The following is a 19,940-nucleotide window of genomic DNA, read 5'->3' as shown; positions in this document are numbered from 1 at the left end:
CAATGTTGCGATCAAGTTCCTCATTGAGCGCTCTGGTACGTGCTCCCAGTGACACAAGGCTTTCTAACTCCATGTTACAATCTTCCCTCGATCTATGTCTCCCCCGGACTCAGTCTCTTTTTGTTACATAGTTAGTCTGCTACAAATGAGGATATGCCTTGTTACTCAAACATGATACCTAAAATTGGCTGATTGACGGTTGGCTGCGCTAAGAGAAAAGCCTAAGATTATTACACTGACTAACTGCATATAAGTTGGGGTGATTTGGCCATTTCAAGCTGATTTGCAGAGGGAATTTCATGACAAGGTAGGAAAATGCGCGTCATCCTGTGCCCAGTGTGTATAATGTATAATGTAATGTATTATTTCACGAGAATTAGTTATTGGAGGCTGGTATAGAGTATTAATGAAACGGCAGGATACTTGATAAAATAAACGCATATTACAATATTAATAAGCTGAAATGAACCAAAACCAATTACATGAATCCAAATAGAACGCGTAGCAAAATTAATGCAAGACATGATTCATCATTATATAATGTGCATAACTTATGCACATTGATAAAATATCACAAATTATTATCTTCCTTAGTAGTGGCTAACCGAGGCCACATCGCTGTCAAAGCATGACAAAAAAACAGTCTCTCAGAGGCAGGACTCCTTCATTATGGTCTGTGTTATTTCTATATAGTTAAAAATAATCGCCTCAGCTCCACTGAGTTCAAATAACATGTCCTCGGATCAATACACAATACTCATTTAAAAGATTCTGAAAGTAAGCTAAGAAAACACAGATCAGTCCGGTAAAGATTTAATGAATGGACTCAAAACACCGACTATGACTCTATGTCTGTACGGATCACAAAGATAAATACTTCCGTCAAATTCCTTGACGACGATGCTGGTTATAGAGTGGAACCCGCCCAGCTCCTCACCGATCATAATAAGAATAAGCTCGCCTGTAGGGTACATGACAGAGATCCGTCCCTCCGCCGTCCCCACTAGTAGCACTCCGTCGGGGGCCACTGTAATGGAGATAGGGACACCAGGGATGGGAATCCTGCGTACCAACTCCCCATCAAGTGACCACACGTGGACGCATGAGTTCGATTTGTCGCAAACGTAAATCTCTTCCGTAACGGCGCTTCCTGCTATCGAGACAGCGTTGGTGTCGTGTCGGAGTTTCTTTGTGCATTCCAAGACTACTTTAGTGTCGTCCTCACTGTTGAAGGACAGCTTCCAGATCTCAACAACGGATACCTTGCAAAGGTAGATGTTGTTGCTGATGAAGGTGCAGTCCAGGACCCCCTCCCAAATGTTACGGATGGTGTACCACTGTTGGTTGTCGCCGGTTTGTAACCGGTAACTCAGCAACCGATCCTGAGCAATGAAGTCCCGGACGGGAGTACCCGCTGACCACATCCCCACCACGCGCCCAACATTTCCTTTAAACATCTTAGTGTGGAGGAAGGTTTTACCGTCCTCATTTCCAGTGGGGTAAGATACCCGCACTACCGAGTCTGAATCGTAAATCAGGAGACCCGACAAATGTTGTGCTAGATAAACTGGATTCTTTAGGTCACGTGTTGTTTCATCTAGGAATTCCAGACTCGTGTATTCTTGCCACAATCGCGGCAGAGACCACAGCTGATGTGCTGAGACGAATATACTGGAGGCGCTGGTGAGGCTAGAGCGTGATGCGTCTGGAGGGGAGGACAAGACTCGCTTTGCCTTTCCATGGGTATCGACTGATAGCTTCATTCTCTTCATGATAACTTCTCCGCCCACGTGTATGGAAGGCGCAGAGAAAGCGGCAACTTCAAATGATATTTGGGGTATACTCTTCATTTCACTGACGACCTTCTCGATGTTTTTGAACTCCCTTATGAGCGAGTAAGGTTTTTTATCGTTTACTTTCACCAACAAGCTCAGGATTCTCTCCCGCTCGGTGTCCATCACTTTCTGCACTTCACCTAGAATTGTAAGGTTGTTTTGTTTTGCAGACTGTATCTGAGCAGTTAGTTTATTTTTCTGAGTCGTTGCTTCTTGGATGATCCTGTCGTAGTATGCGGCCATTCTCGTGTCCTCGGACTCTAATGTCTCTAAAACTATGGAACACTCGTCCTAAGGAAACGGGTTTTACGATTCGCAATCTCAGATTTAATGACAATTTTCAGCAACATGATTTAAGAATTAATATGTTAAAACAAAATAATTTAAATTCAAATTATAAATTTTTAAAGACAAGAACCATGCACGATCAGTCGGTTTTAAAAACCTGTAATTGGTTGAAAAGATCGCCGAACTCGACTTGGAGGCTCTCAACATGTTCCGTCAGATATTTCTTCTAGCGGCAGCCTCAAGGTCCGGGCGAACTGAGGAAAATGGACAAATCTAAAGCAAACTGTGATAACCTGAGCAAGCAGACGAAGTGATAAAAACAATCGTACCGTATCATATTATAGAGATGCTGTGAATTAGATGTGGTCATACGGCGGCTTCTATTTTAAGACGGTTAATCTCGTAAATTAGTTGACCACTCAGATTATCAGCAAATGTTGCAACAGGTTAATTCATCAAGCATTATAGATAATAATTATAAAGCTTGCGAAGCATATCGGCTTTAACATTTTCGTGCAAGATAAAGGAATAAGATATGTAGACTATTTGGATATCTGCAATGCAAGGGCACATAACAAACTTGTTTTCTGCTTGAATGATAATTCAGAAATGTAACCGATAAGACTCAAAACAAATATCAGACAATAGCCTTGAACAATCAAGGAGAGTTATCGGTTTATATAATATTATGTAGTTGAGACGATGAGCAAAGCAGGCAGGCAGACAATAAAGTATATTAAAATTAGGTAGAATTGATAAAAAAGGGCTTCGTTCTTGAGAAACTTATAGCATTAGCGATAGTAAGTTAACTTAATTGTGCTAGCACTTTTATAACCTACCTTCGTTAAAAAGTTACGAAGTACAGCAATGAGTAGCTAGCAGCAACAGAGTAGCTCGACACTTAGCAGGGGGCTAAGATGCACAATATGCACAGTGTTTGATACCTAGCTGATGTCCTTGAGAGATGCACGTGTGCACGATGCACGTGCTGCAGATCAGTATGCTGCACTGTTGGCAGTAGCAGGCCAGTTGCGCGCCGTTACACATGTCACACAGACCGCTCAAACTATCCGTACTGCGGCTTTCCTCCTCCTGAAATGAAGGAGTTACACTGTAACATACTGTTTAGAGCTCTAAATTACATGTCACAATGCATGTTCTAGGCGGATATTACACTATAAGGTACCTTACGACATTAAGCCATTAGGTGATGATTCCTCCGTTCTTCTAAACGATTTTACTTAGATCAAATATTTTCAATCTTAATTTTCACAGCATCACAAGAAGATATGTTTGATATCCAAGCTGCAACAAAATGCAAAATAAAGACAAAGAATTCGTCAGAAAATAATACTGCATTATCAGACGGATTATTCTCGAACGATCTACGCCCGAAATTAATCTCATAAAAACAGTTTAGACCTCAACCTATCAAGCATTATTAAGGGCACACGATTTAGGACATTCATATACCGGATATAGGACATAACTCATTGAATATTGATATCATACCCTGTCCAAACCCAGGATGCACTACATGCAGAATTCGTAGTAACTTTGTTTAAAAAGCATTAATATACGACATACTTTAGTCTGCTTAATCAGTCGGATCAAAACAAGCAACGAGTGATGAGTATGCAAGAAAGCAATGCCAATCAAAACGATGGCAGTTACTAATGTGCTAAATCGGTCTCAACTCTCTGCAAAAAACAAATATTTTAACGAAAGTTGTCGGAAAAAAGTATGAAAGTCTGGAGTTATTTTTAAAATGTTGTAAAACGCGAATAACTACTGCTGGTTGAGGTGCAAGACATCAGACATGGTAAGCAACCGCAGAAAACAATGGTCGTTACATACGCTTCAGAAATACAATAGAGAAGTGCGAAGTGAGTCAATTTATTAAACTTCGTCGTGCATACAAGCACTCCGCTCGCTCACGACATCATGTAGGAACTGTGTTAGGTTGGTCAGATCAATAAATAACACTCCCACTATTCTACCGTGGCGTGATGGAGTCATCTAATTAGGTAGCTAGTCATTCTTCTTGATACGTCTATTTATGTACGTTAAGTTTTGATAGATCCGCCCAATAAAAATGTGCCACATTTTGTTTATTATAAGTGGCATGGTGGTGGCACTGCGTTTATATCGAGCATGATTCTGGAATGCAATACTAAACTTTTACTACCTGGCACAATTCCAAATAATTCAAAACTTTACCTGGGTTACTATGTCTAGAAGTGCAAGGTTCAGAGCCAATAAGTCCAGCTGACATGGCGCACTTTTGGTACAGATAGGACACTTTATGTAGGAACCCATCTGAAATGATTATCATTTAATCTTGCGGTTATGGCGGTACCATTTACCAAATATTCCCGAAATCCCTGTGAGCTTAACTCACAGTATGCTCTAACGATTAATTAGCAGACGTAATGATATAATTGGTCAAGATATTATGCACATAATGCGCCAACATGTCTGATATTTAGGTACAAAATATCGTGGCTATTTAAGACAAGGTAACTTTGTTGAAATAAAAGAAAGCTTTTAAGGCCAAAAGTGTATTGGCTGAAGGCAGTCTAGCATAACCAACCTGAGTCATTCCTTTGATGCAGCTCTCACAAAATGTATGTCCACACGGCACAATGAGGGGCCGGTGCCCGCCCGCGTCTCCGTACCCCTGCGCGCACAGTGGACACGTGATGAAAACCATCCCGACACGTGACACTCTGCTACATAGCTATATCGGGAAATTTAGTTAGTCAAAACCAGGGAGCTAACAGTAAACCAGGGAGCTAACAGTAAACCAGGGAGCTAACAGTAAACCAGGGAGCTAACAGTAAACCAGGGAGCTAACAGTAAGCCAGGGAGCTAACAGTAAGCCAGGGAGCTAACAGTAAACCAGGGAGCTAACAGTAATCCAGGGAGCTAACAGTAATCCAGGGAGCTAACAGTAAACCAGGGAGCTAACAGTAAACCAGGGAGCTAACAGTAATCCAGGGAGCTAACAGTAATCCAGGGAGCTAACAGTAAACCAGGGAGCTAACAGTAAACCAGGGAGCTAACAGTAAACCAGGGAGCTAACAGTAAACCAGGGAGCTAACAGTAATCCAGGGAGCTAACAGTAAACCAGGGAGCTAACAGTAAACCAGGGAGCTAACAGTAAACCAGGGAGCTAACAGTAAACCAGGGAGCTAACAGTAAACCAGGGAGCTAACAGTAAACCAGGGAGCTAACAGTAAACCAGGGAGCTAACAGTAAACCAGGGAGCTAACAGTAAACCAGGGAGCTAACAGTAAACCAGGGAGCTAACAGTAAACCAGGGAGCTAACAGTAAACCAGGGAGCTAACAGTAAGCCAGGGAGCTAACAGTAAGCCAGGGAGCTAACAGTAAACCAGGGAGCTAACAGTAATCCAGGGAGCTAACAGTAATCCAGGGAGCTAACAGTAAACCAGGGAGCTAACAGTAAACCAGGGAGCTAACAGTAATCCAGGGAGCTAACAGTAATCCAGGGAGCTAACAGTAAACCAGGGAGCTAACAGTAAACCAGGGAGCTAACAGTAAACCAGGGAGCTAACAGTAAACCAGGGAGCTAACAGTAAACCAGGGAGCTAACAGTAAACCAGGGAGCTAACAGTAAACCAGGGAGCTAACAGTAAACCAGGGAGCTAACAGTAAACCAGGGAGCTAACAGTAAACCAGGGAGCTAACAGTAAACCAGGGAGCTAACAGTAAACCAGGGAGCTAACAGTAAACCAGGGAGCTAACAGTAAACCAGGGAGCTAACAGTAAACCAGGGAGCTAACAGTAAACCAGGGAGCTAACAGTAAACCAGGGAGCTAACAGTAAACCAGGGAGCTAACAGTAAACCAGGGAGCTAACAGTAAACCAGGGAGCTAACAGTAAACCAGGGAGCTAACAGTAAACCAGGGAGCTAACAGTAAACCAGGGAGCTAACAGTAAACCAGGGAGCTAACAGTAAACCAGGGAGCTAACAGTAAATACGTTTACTATCATTATCAGTTTATTTTTCGGCTTAATTACAACAATTTCCAGATCATTTTCGTGCAGCAAGTTTAACAAAGATTGTGTCTTTAAGAGTACTCTATTTACCAACATATTGCCGATCATATATACTACAAATACAAATACCGGAAGTTATGCTCTAAGAAAGGCGAATCACTAAACGTTATACCACATGACCGAGCAATTAACACGGGAAAGACCTCATTATCGGATGAATAATCTACCACTAGCATCTAGATAAAATGTAGGTTCAAATGCAACACTCTCAATGACATGAGATGAGAGCATTTTAACTACAAATAACAAGGAAGAAACTATTTGGGTACGTGCTCAGAAGGTAGTAGGACTATAGTACATGCTCTGAGAAGGGGGCACAGGTGTTGGATATAATTGTAGAGGAGGTAATTTAATTTATCATAGTATGTCTGCAGGAGCAATCACCATGGTGACGAATCATACCCTAGTGACGTCATACCCTAGTGCACAATACTGACCACAACATTACACTGTAATAACTGGATAACCTTCACGACTTCTATTTAAGTATTTAAAGACATAATTAATTAAATAATTATGAGAAAAATTGTGAGAATCCCAGTTACTAACTTAGTCCAGATAACTTAATAAGTAACTTTAAGATGCTAAGCTATTTTGATAGTTTAATACTGAACAATGTGTGGGCAGATCTTCATACTGGAACAATCACAAGAAATCAAAATCCGGCACAAACAAGACTCATTTGAGTTAACATGTCAGAGCTCAAGAGTAAAATTAGAGCAAACCCTCTGACTGTTCGAGAGGGAGAAAGGAAGAACGCAGGGCTCCTACAGTAATGTTATAAATAGTTAGTATACAATGCTCTGTACACTATATTTCATGATACCGATTAAAGTGCAGCCCTCTAAAGGACCCGGAAGTGGGGTAGCTATTAATGTTTGAACCAAGCCTCCCTCCACCCAGCGCTACATACATCCCCAACACACACACACACACACACACACGGCCATTGCCATCCAAATAATACATGTTTACCAGATTAAGGAGTCATTACGTGATTACTCAGCCGGACTACAAGGTCAAATGTGTAGTGCAGTCCGAGCACGTGGCCTGAAGTGCAAGCAAATGTTAGGACGAGTTCTGGAGCGTGCTGCTGTTGTGTCCAGCTCACGTCTTGGATCTTGTAATTTTAACTGTTCTGATCTGTAACTTTAATTGTTGCAGGATGGAAACCGCATTTTGGAGTAATACACCGTACGTGGAAATGAATGGTATAATTATATATACAGGTGTTGTAAAATAACCGAACCTCAAATACAAATACATATTTACAAATAGATCACTTCAGTTCTGTGTGTCAGTGACATCTGAAAAACTTCACTGGAAAAAACAAATCCACCTGAAACAGTCACGTTTTCACCGACCGAATTGACTGAAAACTACAAAAACTATCCACATATCTAAGTTCTTGTCTACTCTCTATCTCCGGCTAAAACTTCCATTGCCGAGCAATGAACTGGCGCCACAAGCTGAACCATCTCTAACCATCTGTTCAGTAGAAGAAGACACCGAAGGCAGTAGCAAGACAAAACATGGTCTCGTTCATGTAGAGGTGCTGAGCGTAGTTGTCAGTGTCGGAGTCCCAGAAGCACCTGCAACCTACCTTAATACCCTGACCTCTCTGTTCGCCTATCACTACGTTAACTGCCAGCTGTAATACGGAGACATTTTGTTAACGTTTGAGTTAATAAATGATGATGATTATATGAATTTTAATTAATAGAGTGCTTATCTAACATTTTTTACAGGCTCTAAAGATTTAGTTTATTTACGAAGCATTCAAGCCTAACATTGTGTGTTTCCCTTCGTCTCTAAATGCAATATATTTTTAACGGAACTACATGTATGATAAACAGATCTGAGTCATATCAAAATGGAAATTTTTAACGGCACACTCTGAGTTTTGATGAGAAATGTGTTAGGCATCAATTCTAATATCAAGCTAAATTGATATGACTTACTTTGTAGCGGTCCATGCCAAGAGATTTAACTTTCTCCTTGACAGCCTCAGTGATGGTTTTACACCAAGCTGGAGCCTGTTCAGGATCGTACTCCTTTCCTTTCAACTGTTCCGTAACAACTCTGAAGGTTAATGGGTCATTACAAACATGCTTTACCAATTATCATGTTTATCAATTACATATATCAGTAATGTCTGGAAACTCAACGAATTTTATCCTCAATTTATGTTTAAAGTTTCAGCATTTACGGCTTCCTGTAGAGCAACTGAGAAAAAAAACACAGACGTTCAGTATTTATAAATAAGAACTGACTACTCAGCATAGGTTAACTATGACATATTGTCATATTATGTAATAATGTGGTATGACTCATCTGTGCCTAACATTTCGTATATATACAGCCAGCGATTTAGCGATCTTTCAGTTGCTAATTGAACTTGAAGGGGTTTCCATTAGCATGCTTCAATAACTATCACCAAAGCTACAACATGAAGTAATCTGTGATCTCATGACATTTATGCTAGTAGGTACTCAGTTTGATCAGAGTTTGTGCTATTATTGAGAGTATCTCACAGTATAATACTGAGTGGTAATTGTACAAAACGTTATCTAGAAAGAGAGTAGACATTGACCACAATACAATCATAAGCATTATCCTAGACACTAGCTTATCCTAAGGACACCGCTAAAGAATGAAGACAGTATACTTTAAGACAATAGTTGAAGATCCTTATTAATAGGAAACCTGTTTGAAGTTACTGATTGTATGCAATATACTTCTTTTAACGCTCCAGTCTTGGTAAATGTTTTGTGGTTACTTACCAAGCTCTTAAATAGTCAATATGATAACAAGATATCTTATGTTATTACGAACTGAACAACTTTACTGCGGTGCCCAAGCTGTAACTTTAGCTGTAACAGCAGTAGTATAGATCTTCAATCAAGTTTTTGCATTTCCAATATTATGGCAAATTTAATTAGGAGCAAGTGTAAGTTTGGACAAAGCAAACTAACTCTACAGATCCAATAAACATTTTATGTGTGAAGCAATTCCGGGGGATTGTTTTACACATGAAACTTTATCTTGGATTTATATATTTAGTTTGCTTTGTCCGAACTTATATCTTAAATCATAATGTTTGTTGTATACACTTACTTAGCAGTCAAATAAGGCAAAATGAAGAGCCTTTTCATTATCAATACCTACCTAGTACCTACACTAGCATTAATATTTTGGAATATGCACAGAAACTGTTAGAACATTTATCGTGTAATTTTGTCCTTCATGCAAAAATTCAACAAATAATAATCTTTGTAGAAAATCAATAATATTTGCTTATTTAAAACTTAGACACTTTTCCCCTTGTAAGCAACTACAAGATTTTCCAAACCCCTCCTGTACTGGGTTGCTTTCGTAATATGTAAAGGCATTGTAAAAACAAGATAAAACTGAATACAAATTCATTAGTAACACTTACTCTTGAATAGCTTCTTTCACAATAGCTGGTTTGAACTTGTCTTTGAAGTTAGGACGGATAATGTAGCTATTTTCTGCTGCAGAAGGCAGTTCTGATGGTGTTAATGCAACTTCTGTCTCAGCCATAGCTATGATAATTGTTTGTTAATAAATACTGCTTGATCTTCTGCAGGTTTTCAATTCAAACAAACCACTTTAAGTATCCAATTTTCCTCTGAAATAACATTTTAATTTATAAAAACGTCAATGTCTTGTAAACTTTGGTAAATCCGATCGGAAACTAAAATAAGAGCATGGTTAATGGGAACTGAAAAAAATTACAAACACTACTAAATCGATACATTAGAGACAAACTATAAATTACCAAATAAACCAAATCAAAAGCCAACTTCTTAAGTTAAATACTTTATGACGATTTAGACCCGAAATATCTGATCAGGATTTCACAATGTTATTTCTGAGGTCTACTGAGCTATTTGGAAAAAATAAAGACTTCTTGGTTAGAGCTTGAAATCTCATAAATTATGCCTGGGTCGGATGGTATAATGATGACATTTCTATGACCTCCATCAATTTCACAAACATGGGTACATTATGCTAATATAATCAGTTGCTAGTCGGGTTACCGTGATCCTATGATCATGTCTCACAAAGCAAATGTTCTAGTTTCAGCCTTACAAGGAATTATTTACATTTGATCCAAGCAACCCAACCAATAACTATTTAAAGTCAACAATATAATATCATGATGCTATATTTTCTCTGCTATAAATATGGGAAAATGACTGGAGTCAACATTGAAAAAATATGATGGTATTGGACTAAAGAGCTTCAGCCTTGAGGTAATCTTGAGAATGGTGACGATCAACTGTTTCGAAGGGATTCAGGCAGACTGCTACTAGAATATATATAGGATACAAGGATACAAGGACACAAAAGTGATAATTATTTTATTGAGTTCACAATAGTTATAATTCTGAAATAATTTAAAGTTACACAATTCTAGTTATTTACAAATGTGTAGGGATAAAATAGAAATGTTTTACAATACTATTTTTCTATGAATAGATCGAAATTGTAGAGTTCGATCTTATTTTGAGGTCCTATAGCATTATGCACTGGCCAGTATTTGAGTGGAAATCTGGGCTCTTATAGTAGGCTGTAAATTGTTCGTTCACAGAGAGAATTGAATGGATTGCTCTTGCTGTGGCAGTAAATTTTGTAGGGTCTAGAGTTTTATCGGATAACAAACCGGCTAGGTCAGTGATATTTTTGGGATGGAAGTTACATTTTTCTCTAACTGAGGAGTAGACTAAACAGTCAGTTAAAACATGAATTTCGTCCTCAATAGGCTATATATATATATATTGAAATCAAGACCTATCAAGTAAAACAGCGATCAGATGAAGGAAAATGAACTTTTGCATTTTGAACACTTTTATAAGCGAAAAACATATTTTTCATCGAACAACATGATTGATATCTTTTCGTATCAACCATCAGCATAATAAACTGCATTTTATTAGTATATTCTCACATTATTTCAACATTACAGTAACATCGGCTTCCAGCTTGGTTGTAACAGAACGAAACTTTTGGTCCAGACAGTTCAAAAAATATCGCAATCAACTATTATAAAAGTGCTACAGTTCGATTAATTTAATTTGGAATTAACAATTAAGCATAGCTCTGACCTCTAGAGTGGCTGACGCTAACAAACCTATTAATTAAAAGGTTGCAGCTCAGTTTCGAGCCCCACCATGTACCAATCCTTCAAATAATAAGCATATTTTCATTTAAAATGTTTGGTAGATGATACCAAAGCAAGTAGGCATAAATATAATTTTCAATTTTATGATTTTTACCCAAAACAAAATGATGATGGTCACTTTATTAATATTTGAAACACATGTAAATGACATGTCAGATCTTTCCATATAATAAGCATAATAAAAAAATGCTGCACCGTAAAGCTTGAAATTTCCGCGCGCGTCTTAACTAATTCCTATTTATGATTTAGATATCGTTATTATACTTTTTTATGCTAAAGTATTACTGGGTGGCGCTCAGACTGCATGTCATTCCGCCGAATATTTATTTCACCAAATATGTATAATTATAATATTCCGCCGAATCTTTATTTTATTAAAGAATACAACAAATGTATTCCTATACCTCAAAAAAGCCGAAAGAAAAATGCCCTGCAGTTTCTTTTCGTTTAAATCGTAAATTCGCGCGCAAAAATTACACCGGCGCGCCTTCCATTAATGATGCATTAGACGCATACATTATTAGCAGCGAGTGTGTTGAACGAACAGTCACTCGCGCCGCGCGCAATACTACAACGACTAATTTCAAATTATATTTAATTATTAATTTAAACTTCAGTTTTGCAATCTTGGCAATAATTGTTATTCAAATATACAAGTGGTCATTTCATAAAGGATTATATTGTTTTATTTAATGGAGCAGACTATTTGTAATTAATGATTGACGCGGACGGTAGTTTATTCTATTGCTAATGACAAATATTACGCGTTCAGTATTGATAATTATGTAATGGTATTGGCATGATTAATATACAATATAATTGTTACGCTACACTAGTATATGGTAGGCTTAATAAAGTTTTGGTCATTAACATTGAAATAAAACATTAGACATTTTATTTTTCAATGTAATTCTAGTCAAGTAGTCAAGCCGCGCATCCAAGCTTTATCCAAATTGCAAACTTTGTAAATGTTTGCGGAGTAAATATTTTCGTTTTGAGTATTGAAACTGAGTTTAAGGTAACCAGTTTGTAGAGTCATGCCATGCACGTAATTTAAGCTGATATCTTTCATTAACATTGTTCAATTGCAAATGGATACCGCTGGCACTCGCTAACTTTTAAGTTTAAAATGTTCAACCAACCCGCAACCAGAAAATAGAGGTAAGACCTTTCGTCTAGACACTTGATGATATTTGTTGTAGCTATCTCGTTTGATAAGTGATAATAACAATCTTTCATTCATCGAATAATTTTTGCAGTGAAGACAGGGTAACTACTCGATAATTATTTTTGTCCAGGTGAATTGATCTGAAAAAGAATGCCGTCCAGAATGCAGCATTCTCAAAATATGGTTGCTAAAATATGGACTTATGATCTACGGCAGTGGTAAGGGCTCCTAATTTGCTCATGAAACATGACCCGTTCAAATCAAAATAGAAGTCTGCTGTGTAATTATACTATATATCAATGAATAATATTTTTCAGAATGTGATGAAGAGTAGTGGAAATATTTTCTTCTCAAGATGAACTACATTCTGACGTCATGAGATAATAATACAACAGTTCTGTTCGCCCTCTCCGATCCCTTTGGCTAGGTGAGTTAGTTTAATCTGAGTACAGAGTATTAAATTGTGGGCGATTGTACTAATGATAATAATAATTCTATACAGTTTCATAATTGAAACAATTATGGCCCCTTATTGTGGGCAGAGTATGTGTCTTTGTTGATGTGTCCTGTTATAAACTTATCTGAGTGACTGCATTAAAATAATTTTTTGTAATTGCAATTGTACTAGAAACTAGTCGAAAGCATTCAAAATGTAATATCAGCTATAATATCCATGTAATCAAATTGAGGAAGCATAAGAGCGTTCTACATGATCCTACATAATCAATATGGTCCTGAAAGTTTAATAGGTTGTCTATCACCAGACCTAGGTGTTTCTGGGATTTGGTTTCTTCTATGTGAAGACTGCCATCTTCCAAATCAAGAGGGATCGACAGTCTATCAAGATTAGGACATTTGTCTAATACCATGAATGACGATTTTGAAACATTTCGTCTCAGCTTGTTAATTCTAAGCCATTCATATGACATCTTTATACTACTTCTACTACTATTGTTATGTAGTAAATTGACATAAATTTGTAAAATAGATACATGAGATCACAACTCAATATAGGATGATAATCTATTTGATGAATAGCATTAAACTTTTCCTTGATAATAAATAAAATAGTCAGATTTTCCATTTACGAGATAGTTAAGTAACAGTTCATTATTCATATGCAATGATTGACCTAAATATTCTTAGGAAATATATGAAATTAGTCTTTGTTAGCCTTTTTAGGTGTATTTCTTGAAGGTTTCAATGGCTGCTTTCTCTTAGAGTCTTAGGTTGAGTTAGGTGGGCCTGATCTGTCTTTGACTGTGTTGCAACAGATCAGTTTTGGCAGACACAATAAGCATAGCTAAGCACACCTTTCTTTGAGAATTTATATCTCCCGCCACATCTGTTGTCGATATCTTTGTTCTTACAGAAACATGTGACCAACATATTGGACTGGTCTTTGACGAAAGTCGAAAGACCAGTAATCTGGGGATGTGGCCCTTTGGGGATGTGTCCCCTTAGCCAGTGCGATGTTGGTGGCAAGTCAAATATATAATCATTATTTCTTTATTGATAGGCTCTTAACATGTCAAATGTGACAAACTCTGTTGTAAGCTTGAAAAACTTTCACCAAGTATTCCTCAAATTTCTTGATCTGAGCTTCATTTAGTTTTCTAAGACAATATAGAAACTGACCTTGTCTCACTGAATTTCCCTAAATTCAACCACTTGCCATAATAAAAATACTAACAACCAAATAAAGTTTTTAAAATAATTATATACAATCACCAACGAACATTTCTTCAAGTTTACCTCTAGTTAACTAATTCGTGGTTTAAGCTCTTATTTTATTTAGGGTATTTATGATTAAAGGAATGTAAAATAAAACTTATTGTTTCATTGTATTATTAAATAGCTCTGCTCCGATATTAAACTTGCGCCTAATTTACATCTAGTTCTTCCCAAGCTTGTTTCTTTGATTGAAGGCAGGTTAGTTTAATAACCCAATAAGATACTAGATTTTATTAAGCGCCATTATTTCGAATCTAATGAGTTTAATTTAATCCTTTCCTTACATGGTTCTCAGGTTATAAATGGTAGTACAGTGTATGGCGACACATTCTGGCGGTATTGGAATACTCCAACAGTTCTTGCTGTCTCCCTCTTGGGTGAGATATTACTTATTACACATGTAGGAAACAAGGATACTAATGTGATAATAACCGTATTGAATACACAATAGCAAATAGCAATCTGATTTAATCGTGTATTATTATTTAGTTTCATGATTTGTTCCTTTCATTGAAAGTTCTGACTGAATATTTGATAACTACTCGGACTATTAAACGGGGAGTAAAACTTCTGATCCATTAGTAGCTCAGTTGATGAACCCCAGAACCTCACGCCTGAGTGACAGTTGAACTTGATTGGGAATGAATGATATCACCAGACCATCAGCACGGTTTCCGCTAATTGACAATGTTTCCTTATGAATGGATAGGTCTGGTGTGTAATATACTATGTATACACTATTACACGTACACTAGTGTATAGTGTATTCCAGTAGCAGGAAGGAGTTGAGTGTGCATTTGCTACTAAAAGCAAAATTTCTTCGGCATCGGTCGCAAATCCTACCCTTGGTCGACCCTTGATCATCTGGCTATCCAGTGTCCATCCGTCTCTTTGAGATTCATTATTACTTCAAGTTCAGTTTTTGTGAGAGAAGGGAGTATAACTTTAACTCCCAGTCTGACATTCTCTCTGAACTGTACATCTAGTTCATTTGGACATATGGTCATGTTAGAGATTGATGGGTCCCTTTTTTTTCTACTAATTACCTACTTTTCACTGTCAATCAGTTATGACTATATAAAATCCAAACCATAGCTAGCTTGCAGAAAATATTTCACCACAGTATTCCTATGACACTTCTCTACAGATTCATGTCATCAGAAAATCCAAATATCAACTTTGGTGGAGCCAGTGACCATTAAAAAACACAATTAAAGTGCTCCACTTGTGGGAAGGTGGATGTGGCATATCTGTATTTATCAATGTCTACAGGTGAAGAAGGCATATAATGGGAACACGTATTGTTTCGGTTGAGACACTTTTGGTGTGCAACCTATGTGGAGCGGCCAGTGTAAAATAGGTCAACTTATACCAAGTGAAAACATGGTCATATTATAATTTCTACCAAAACTTCATTGTAAACTCAATGGCACATAGTTTTTAATACCATTTGCTTTGTTAGGAGGTCCCATAAGGTCCCAACTCAAGTGGATGGACTCATTCTAAAACTTGACTTGTTCAAAATCAGTCATTTTGCCATTAAACTTGTCTCATAATGATCTGTGAATATTATTCCAGACGCTAATTATCATAATACTATGGTGATTAAGACTGCCAAAAACTGCTCAACAAAGGTGGAGCTCGTATTTAAAAGCCTAAATTTTGGACGTTTAAAACCATCTTTTAAGAGTACTAAAATTAGAACTAATTGAACTTATAGCTTTCTAATATGTATGATAGTTCACCCCTAAGTGCTTTATAAAGTAGTGATACCCCTGGGATCAACCTGGTGGAGCAGAATTGGATCTTTAGTTACTGTATTTAGGAAGAAATTCGTGGACTTAAATATCCCTCTCATATCTTGTCCCCTCAGCTAGCAATCCTAGTACAGTGGTATGTAATAATTATATTGACCAATTAGATCAACCTGGTGGAGCACTGGGAGCTAAATCTATATTACAGAGTGTTGCGTGAGAACTTATGTAATACGTAATAGATTCTACTGTTCAATCTTCATCAAAACCATAAATTAGAGACGTAAACTAGTGATTTTCTATTTACTGCTCCACCATAGTTGATCATAATTTGGAATGTTTGATCATTAAAATGAGTTAACAATTATCATATCTTTCTGATGGAATCATTGATTGAGTTCAAAATGTTTGTATCAACCTGGTGGAGCACTTTAAACACATTTTTAGACGCTAAGTTGACGTTTGCTCCGGTAACACGACTCCTGTCCGACTAGTACTAGTTTATTTTCGGCCCATACTAGGCAGGCAGGCATGAGGAAACTGCGTTGTGAATGGCGAGCTCGTAGTCCATGAGGATGGATTGTGGTTGGTAGCCCCAAGGCCCAAGAAGCCCAGGTGTTTATCTCCTCGAACATGTTACGGTAGAGGGTCATCGATTTTCTAGGAATAATCAGTCCATAGAAGAGGGGGGAGGTTTAGTTAATGCAGTTTTAGGGCCATTTTGAGTTTGTATCAGCTTTGGTGGAGCCTCAGTTTTTGATATATTTCTACTGTTCAATCTGCATCAAAACCATAAATTTACTGCTCGTTGATCATAATTTGAGAGTTTTAATTATCAGAACAGGTGCTCAGTTATCACAACTCTCTTTAAATACAAGAATGGCTATAGTTTCGCTCCAGGTTGAGCTTTTAATTTCTTTTCTTTTTTATGAGGAGGATGTGATTTTTCGCTACCTAAGCTATGTATCCAAATGTCACAGTATAGCTCCACTAACACAGGATGATTTATTAGAAAAAAGTAAAAAAGGGACCCATCAATCTCTAACATGACCATATACCCTGAAGAACTTTCCACAGATGTATGATGGTGTAGCGTTCTCGGCGTCTTTGCAGTGATGTAAGTTTCAGTTCCTTCAGTCTATTCCAATAATCGGTGTCTCTGAGCCCTAGAATCCGTCTAGTGAACTGGCGTTGTATGCTCTGGATATCATAGATCTTGTTTGGATTCCAAAGCGGGCAGCAGTACTCCACTCTGGACCTTATCAGGGATTTGTACAGCTGGAGCATAACAGGTGTTGTCCTGTCTTTGAATACTCTAAGATGCCATCTGACGTATTCTCAACTCGAAATCTTTCCTTCATGATACTAGCCCGCTCATTGGATGTGAACTAGAGGCTTCGTTATTCGCCAGAACGAATCTAGGTTTATAACGCGCAAAAATTGTACACGCCGTATTTGTGATAATATGCTACAGGAAAAAGTTTGGATTTGGCGGGAAAATTGATTACGATCCTAAATCCTTGCACACTTTATAATTCCAGAACATTCCAGGATTTTAGGCAGAGTTTTATAACATGTATGTTGGTCACAGTTGTTTTTTTGCCGAATGAAAGAAAATTGTAAGCAATAATTGCGCTCGCAACACACGCGCATTCTTGAGCCGCGCGTCATTGAGCAAAGTTTTTTTTTAATTTTAGCTTTTTCAAGCTTTAAAAATCAACCATAACTTGACTTCTGACGATAACTTTACTAAGTAATTAATACTATTGTAGAGGTCATCGTTTATACTTCAATTCAGTTGAAAATTCAGTCCGAAAGAAGGTAAATTTTGTTTCAAATCGCTACTAAAGAGAAAAATACGGATTTGTGTATTTAAAGAAAACATTTTTGGACAACTTTCTGAGTCTTCAGCATTCTCTCTGGTATTGAACTGTTTGATTTTTCAGGTTTATACAACCCCCGGAAGTACAGAGAAAAGAGCATACACAGTGTGGAATCTCGAATCTCGATAGCCTCTTAAGAGGACGTAAAAGCAACTCTGATCTTGGAGGCTGGAATTTCAGGTCACGATTTTAAAACAGTAAGCCAAGTTTAGCAGTTTGAGATGCACTGGATTTTCTCTCGCTACTGCACACAAGTGTCAGATTTAATTTTACTGAAACTTAAGTCTCACCCGTATTATTAATTAGTTGCTTATATTAAAATCTGTTTCAGATGTCGAAGGTAATGGATAGCAGCGTCTAGAAATGCCCACTGTACAACTGAGAAGTGCTCCTTTGTTGCCCTCCTTCTCCAGACACTACATGTCAATAGTCCGAACAAAAAGTTTTAATATAAGTAACTGCTAAGGAGGGATTGTCGTTTAGAAAGGCATTTAAAAGACCAATCCAGAGCTTTCTGCCTTCAAAATGTTTTTTTCACAGCAGACCATCAAGTTTTACAACAGATAGAAACAGAATCCTTAAAGGACCAGTTAACTGAAAAAAAAGTTATCCTCATGTTTTGACAGATTGTGACAAATAGCAAACTAAGCAACGAGTCGAAATTCCTAAATCTCTAACTGCTCTCTAACGCGTGTAATTAGCGTTTGTATTATTTTGGCGATGACGTCATAAAGTCCCTCTTGCGCGCAGAGTAGCTCGTGAGACTGTATTTTACAGGTAAAAAATGGACATAATACAATCTTTTCCCCCGAATAACTCGAAAAGTAAGTAATTTAGGGTACATGTTGCTTCATAAGTTGTATATAAACATTGCCATTCTGCACAATTTGCACACATTCAAAAACCTCTAGGGCCTTCATAGCCCAATTTACCAGACACCCATAGTTTTGCATGATTTCTGGAACCGAAAATCAGTTTTTCGCCAATAACTGAAAAAGTAAGCACTTTAAGGCATATGTTTGTTCGTAAGTCATATATTAATATGCTAATTGCGGTTCTTTTGCACCCTGTCTAAAGACTCTATCACGATCCTATCGAAAATGGGCTTAGCACCACGCCCAAAATGGTTTTTGGCGAATTTATCGAAAAGTAAGGATTTTAGGCCATGTGTTGCTCAATAACTCCTATATAAACATGCATATGCGGCTTCGTTCAAGCCTATTTTGAAGTCTACGACCTTCAGAAGCATGGGGTCGGTTACGTTATTGGGTCAATATGGGCGTGGCCCTCCTGGGTTTTCTCCACGGTCAAAAATATGTCTCCAAACGAAAATCGTTTATTCATAACTTCGGGAAGGTCTGTGCAAAGTTTCGTGAGTATTAGAACATTTGCAGGTTCATTTCCATAAATGTCCATAAATGACTGGACTACACAACTTTAGAGTTAACTTTAGAGAAACTCATAAGTCATTTATCTCAAATTAAGCTGTTAGTGTCCATGATCAACCTCTGGCGACAATGTTTTACGTGAAATGTAAAAATCAGGAGTAATATAAAAAGTGTATTTTTAGATTAAAGTGCTAGCTCATAGTTTTAGAATTGTATAGATTAACGTTGGTCGTTTAGCCATCTAACAATCGATCGTGCCGTAATATATATGGCCAGAGAATAATAGGGTCTTGGAAATTCTATAGCTGTTCAGTGGCTCGATTGACTGAACACGTTTGCACTTGGTATTTAAACTTACCAGTAGTTTATTTATGTTATGTACCGATGATAATGCAATTAGGATAACAACTAGGTAAGCCGGAAGTCTAATTCAAAACACACCTCACACCGTACACTCCAATCAGTTTTACTATTTGGTAGACCGGGTATTTTTGCGGGAATTCTGTTCCCACGGCACTGTTCTGATAGAAGCTACTTCTACTAATGGTCCCAGAGGAACGGCCGTAAAGTAGCCAGACTTCTTGTCTCCTGTACTGG

The 19,940-nt window shown here is 37.7% G+C and overlaps 2 protein-coding genes and 1 long non-coding RNA gene across 3 annotated transcripts in view; 1 reads left to right on the top strand and 2 right to left on the bottom strand.

Moving 5' to 3' along the window:
- Window positions 1-421: 421 nt before the first annotated feature.
- On the bottom strand, window positions 422-4,859 carry LOC134826661 (tripartite motif-containing protein 59-like). The gene is made up of 5 exons (XM_063839125.1): window positions 4,717-4,859; window positions 4,344-4,442; window positions 3,068-3,215; window positions 2,281-2,377; window positions 422-2,126 (listed from the first exon to the last, which is right to left on the bottom strand). Exons 1-4 carry the CDS (start codon window positions 4,834-4,836, stop codon window positions 2,337-2,339), a joined length of 408 nt encoding a protein of 135 aa, XP_063695195.1. The 5' UTR covers window positions 4,837-4,859; the 3' UTR covers window positions 422-2,126; window positions 2,281-2,336.
- Window positions 4,860-7,406: 2,547 nt separating this feature from the next.
- Window positions 7,407-19,940, bottom strand: part of LOC134826332 (dynein light chain Tctex-type protein 2B-like) — a 60,222-nt gene continuing 47,688 nt past the window's right edge. Inside the window, exons 2-4 of the mRNA XM_063838665.1 lie at window positions 9,647-9,775; window positions 8,169-8,289; window positions 7,407-7,858 (exon numbers count right to left, since the gene is read on the bottom strand). Of these exons, the coding sequence (XP_063694735.1) occupies window positions 7,700-7,858; window positions 8,169-8,289; window positions 9,647-9,771 (405 nt within the window). The 5' untranslated portion in view covers window positions 9,772-9,775 and the 3' untranslated portion in view covers window positions 7,407-7,699. The remainder of the gene's footprint in view (window positions 7,859-8,168; window positions 8,290-9,646; window positions 9,776-19,940) is intronic.
- LOC134811821 (uncharacterized) lies at window positions 12,413-18,121 on the top strand. The gene is made up of 5 exons (XR_010159851.1): window positions 12,413-12,577; window positions 12,715-12,802; window positions 12,902-13,011; window positions 14,614-14,695; window positions 18,019-18,121. It is a non-coding gene; the product is annotated as an uncharacterized LOC134811821 (long non-coding RNA).

Source organism: Bolinopsis microptera, chromosome 2 (genome assembly GCF_026151205.1).
Source record: "Bolinopsis microptera isolate Bmic1 chromosome 2, MBARI_Bmic_1.0, whole genome shotgun sequence".
Taxonomy (NCBI): domain Eukaryota; kingdom Metazoa; phylum Ctenophora; class Tentaculata; order Lobata; family Bolinopsidae; genus Bolinopsis; species Bolinopsis microptera.
The sequence above is the reverse complement of the archived record's forward strand: the minus strand, read 5'-3'. Positions and strand labels throughout refer to the sequence as shown.

Excerpts from the sequence above, each read along its gene's own strand:
- LOC134826661 (XM_063839125.1), bottom strand. The coding sequence starts at position 4,836 with ATGGTTTTCATCACGTGTCCACTGTGCGCGCAGGGGTACGGAGACGCG. Across the intron at positions 4,443-4,716 it reads GCATCAAAGGAATGACTCAG|ATGGGTTCCTACATAAAGTG; the intron begins GTTGGTTATGCT and ends TAATCATTTCAG. Across the intron at positions 3,216-4,343 it reads TTCTAGACATAGTAACCCAG|GAGGAGGAAAGCCGCAGTAC; the intron begins GTAAAGTTTTGA and ends CCTTCATTTCAG.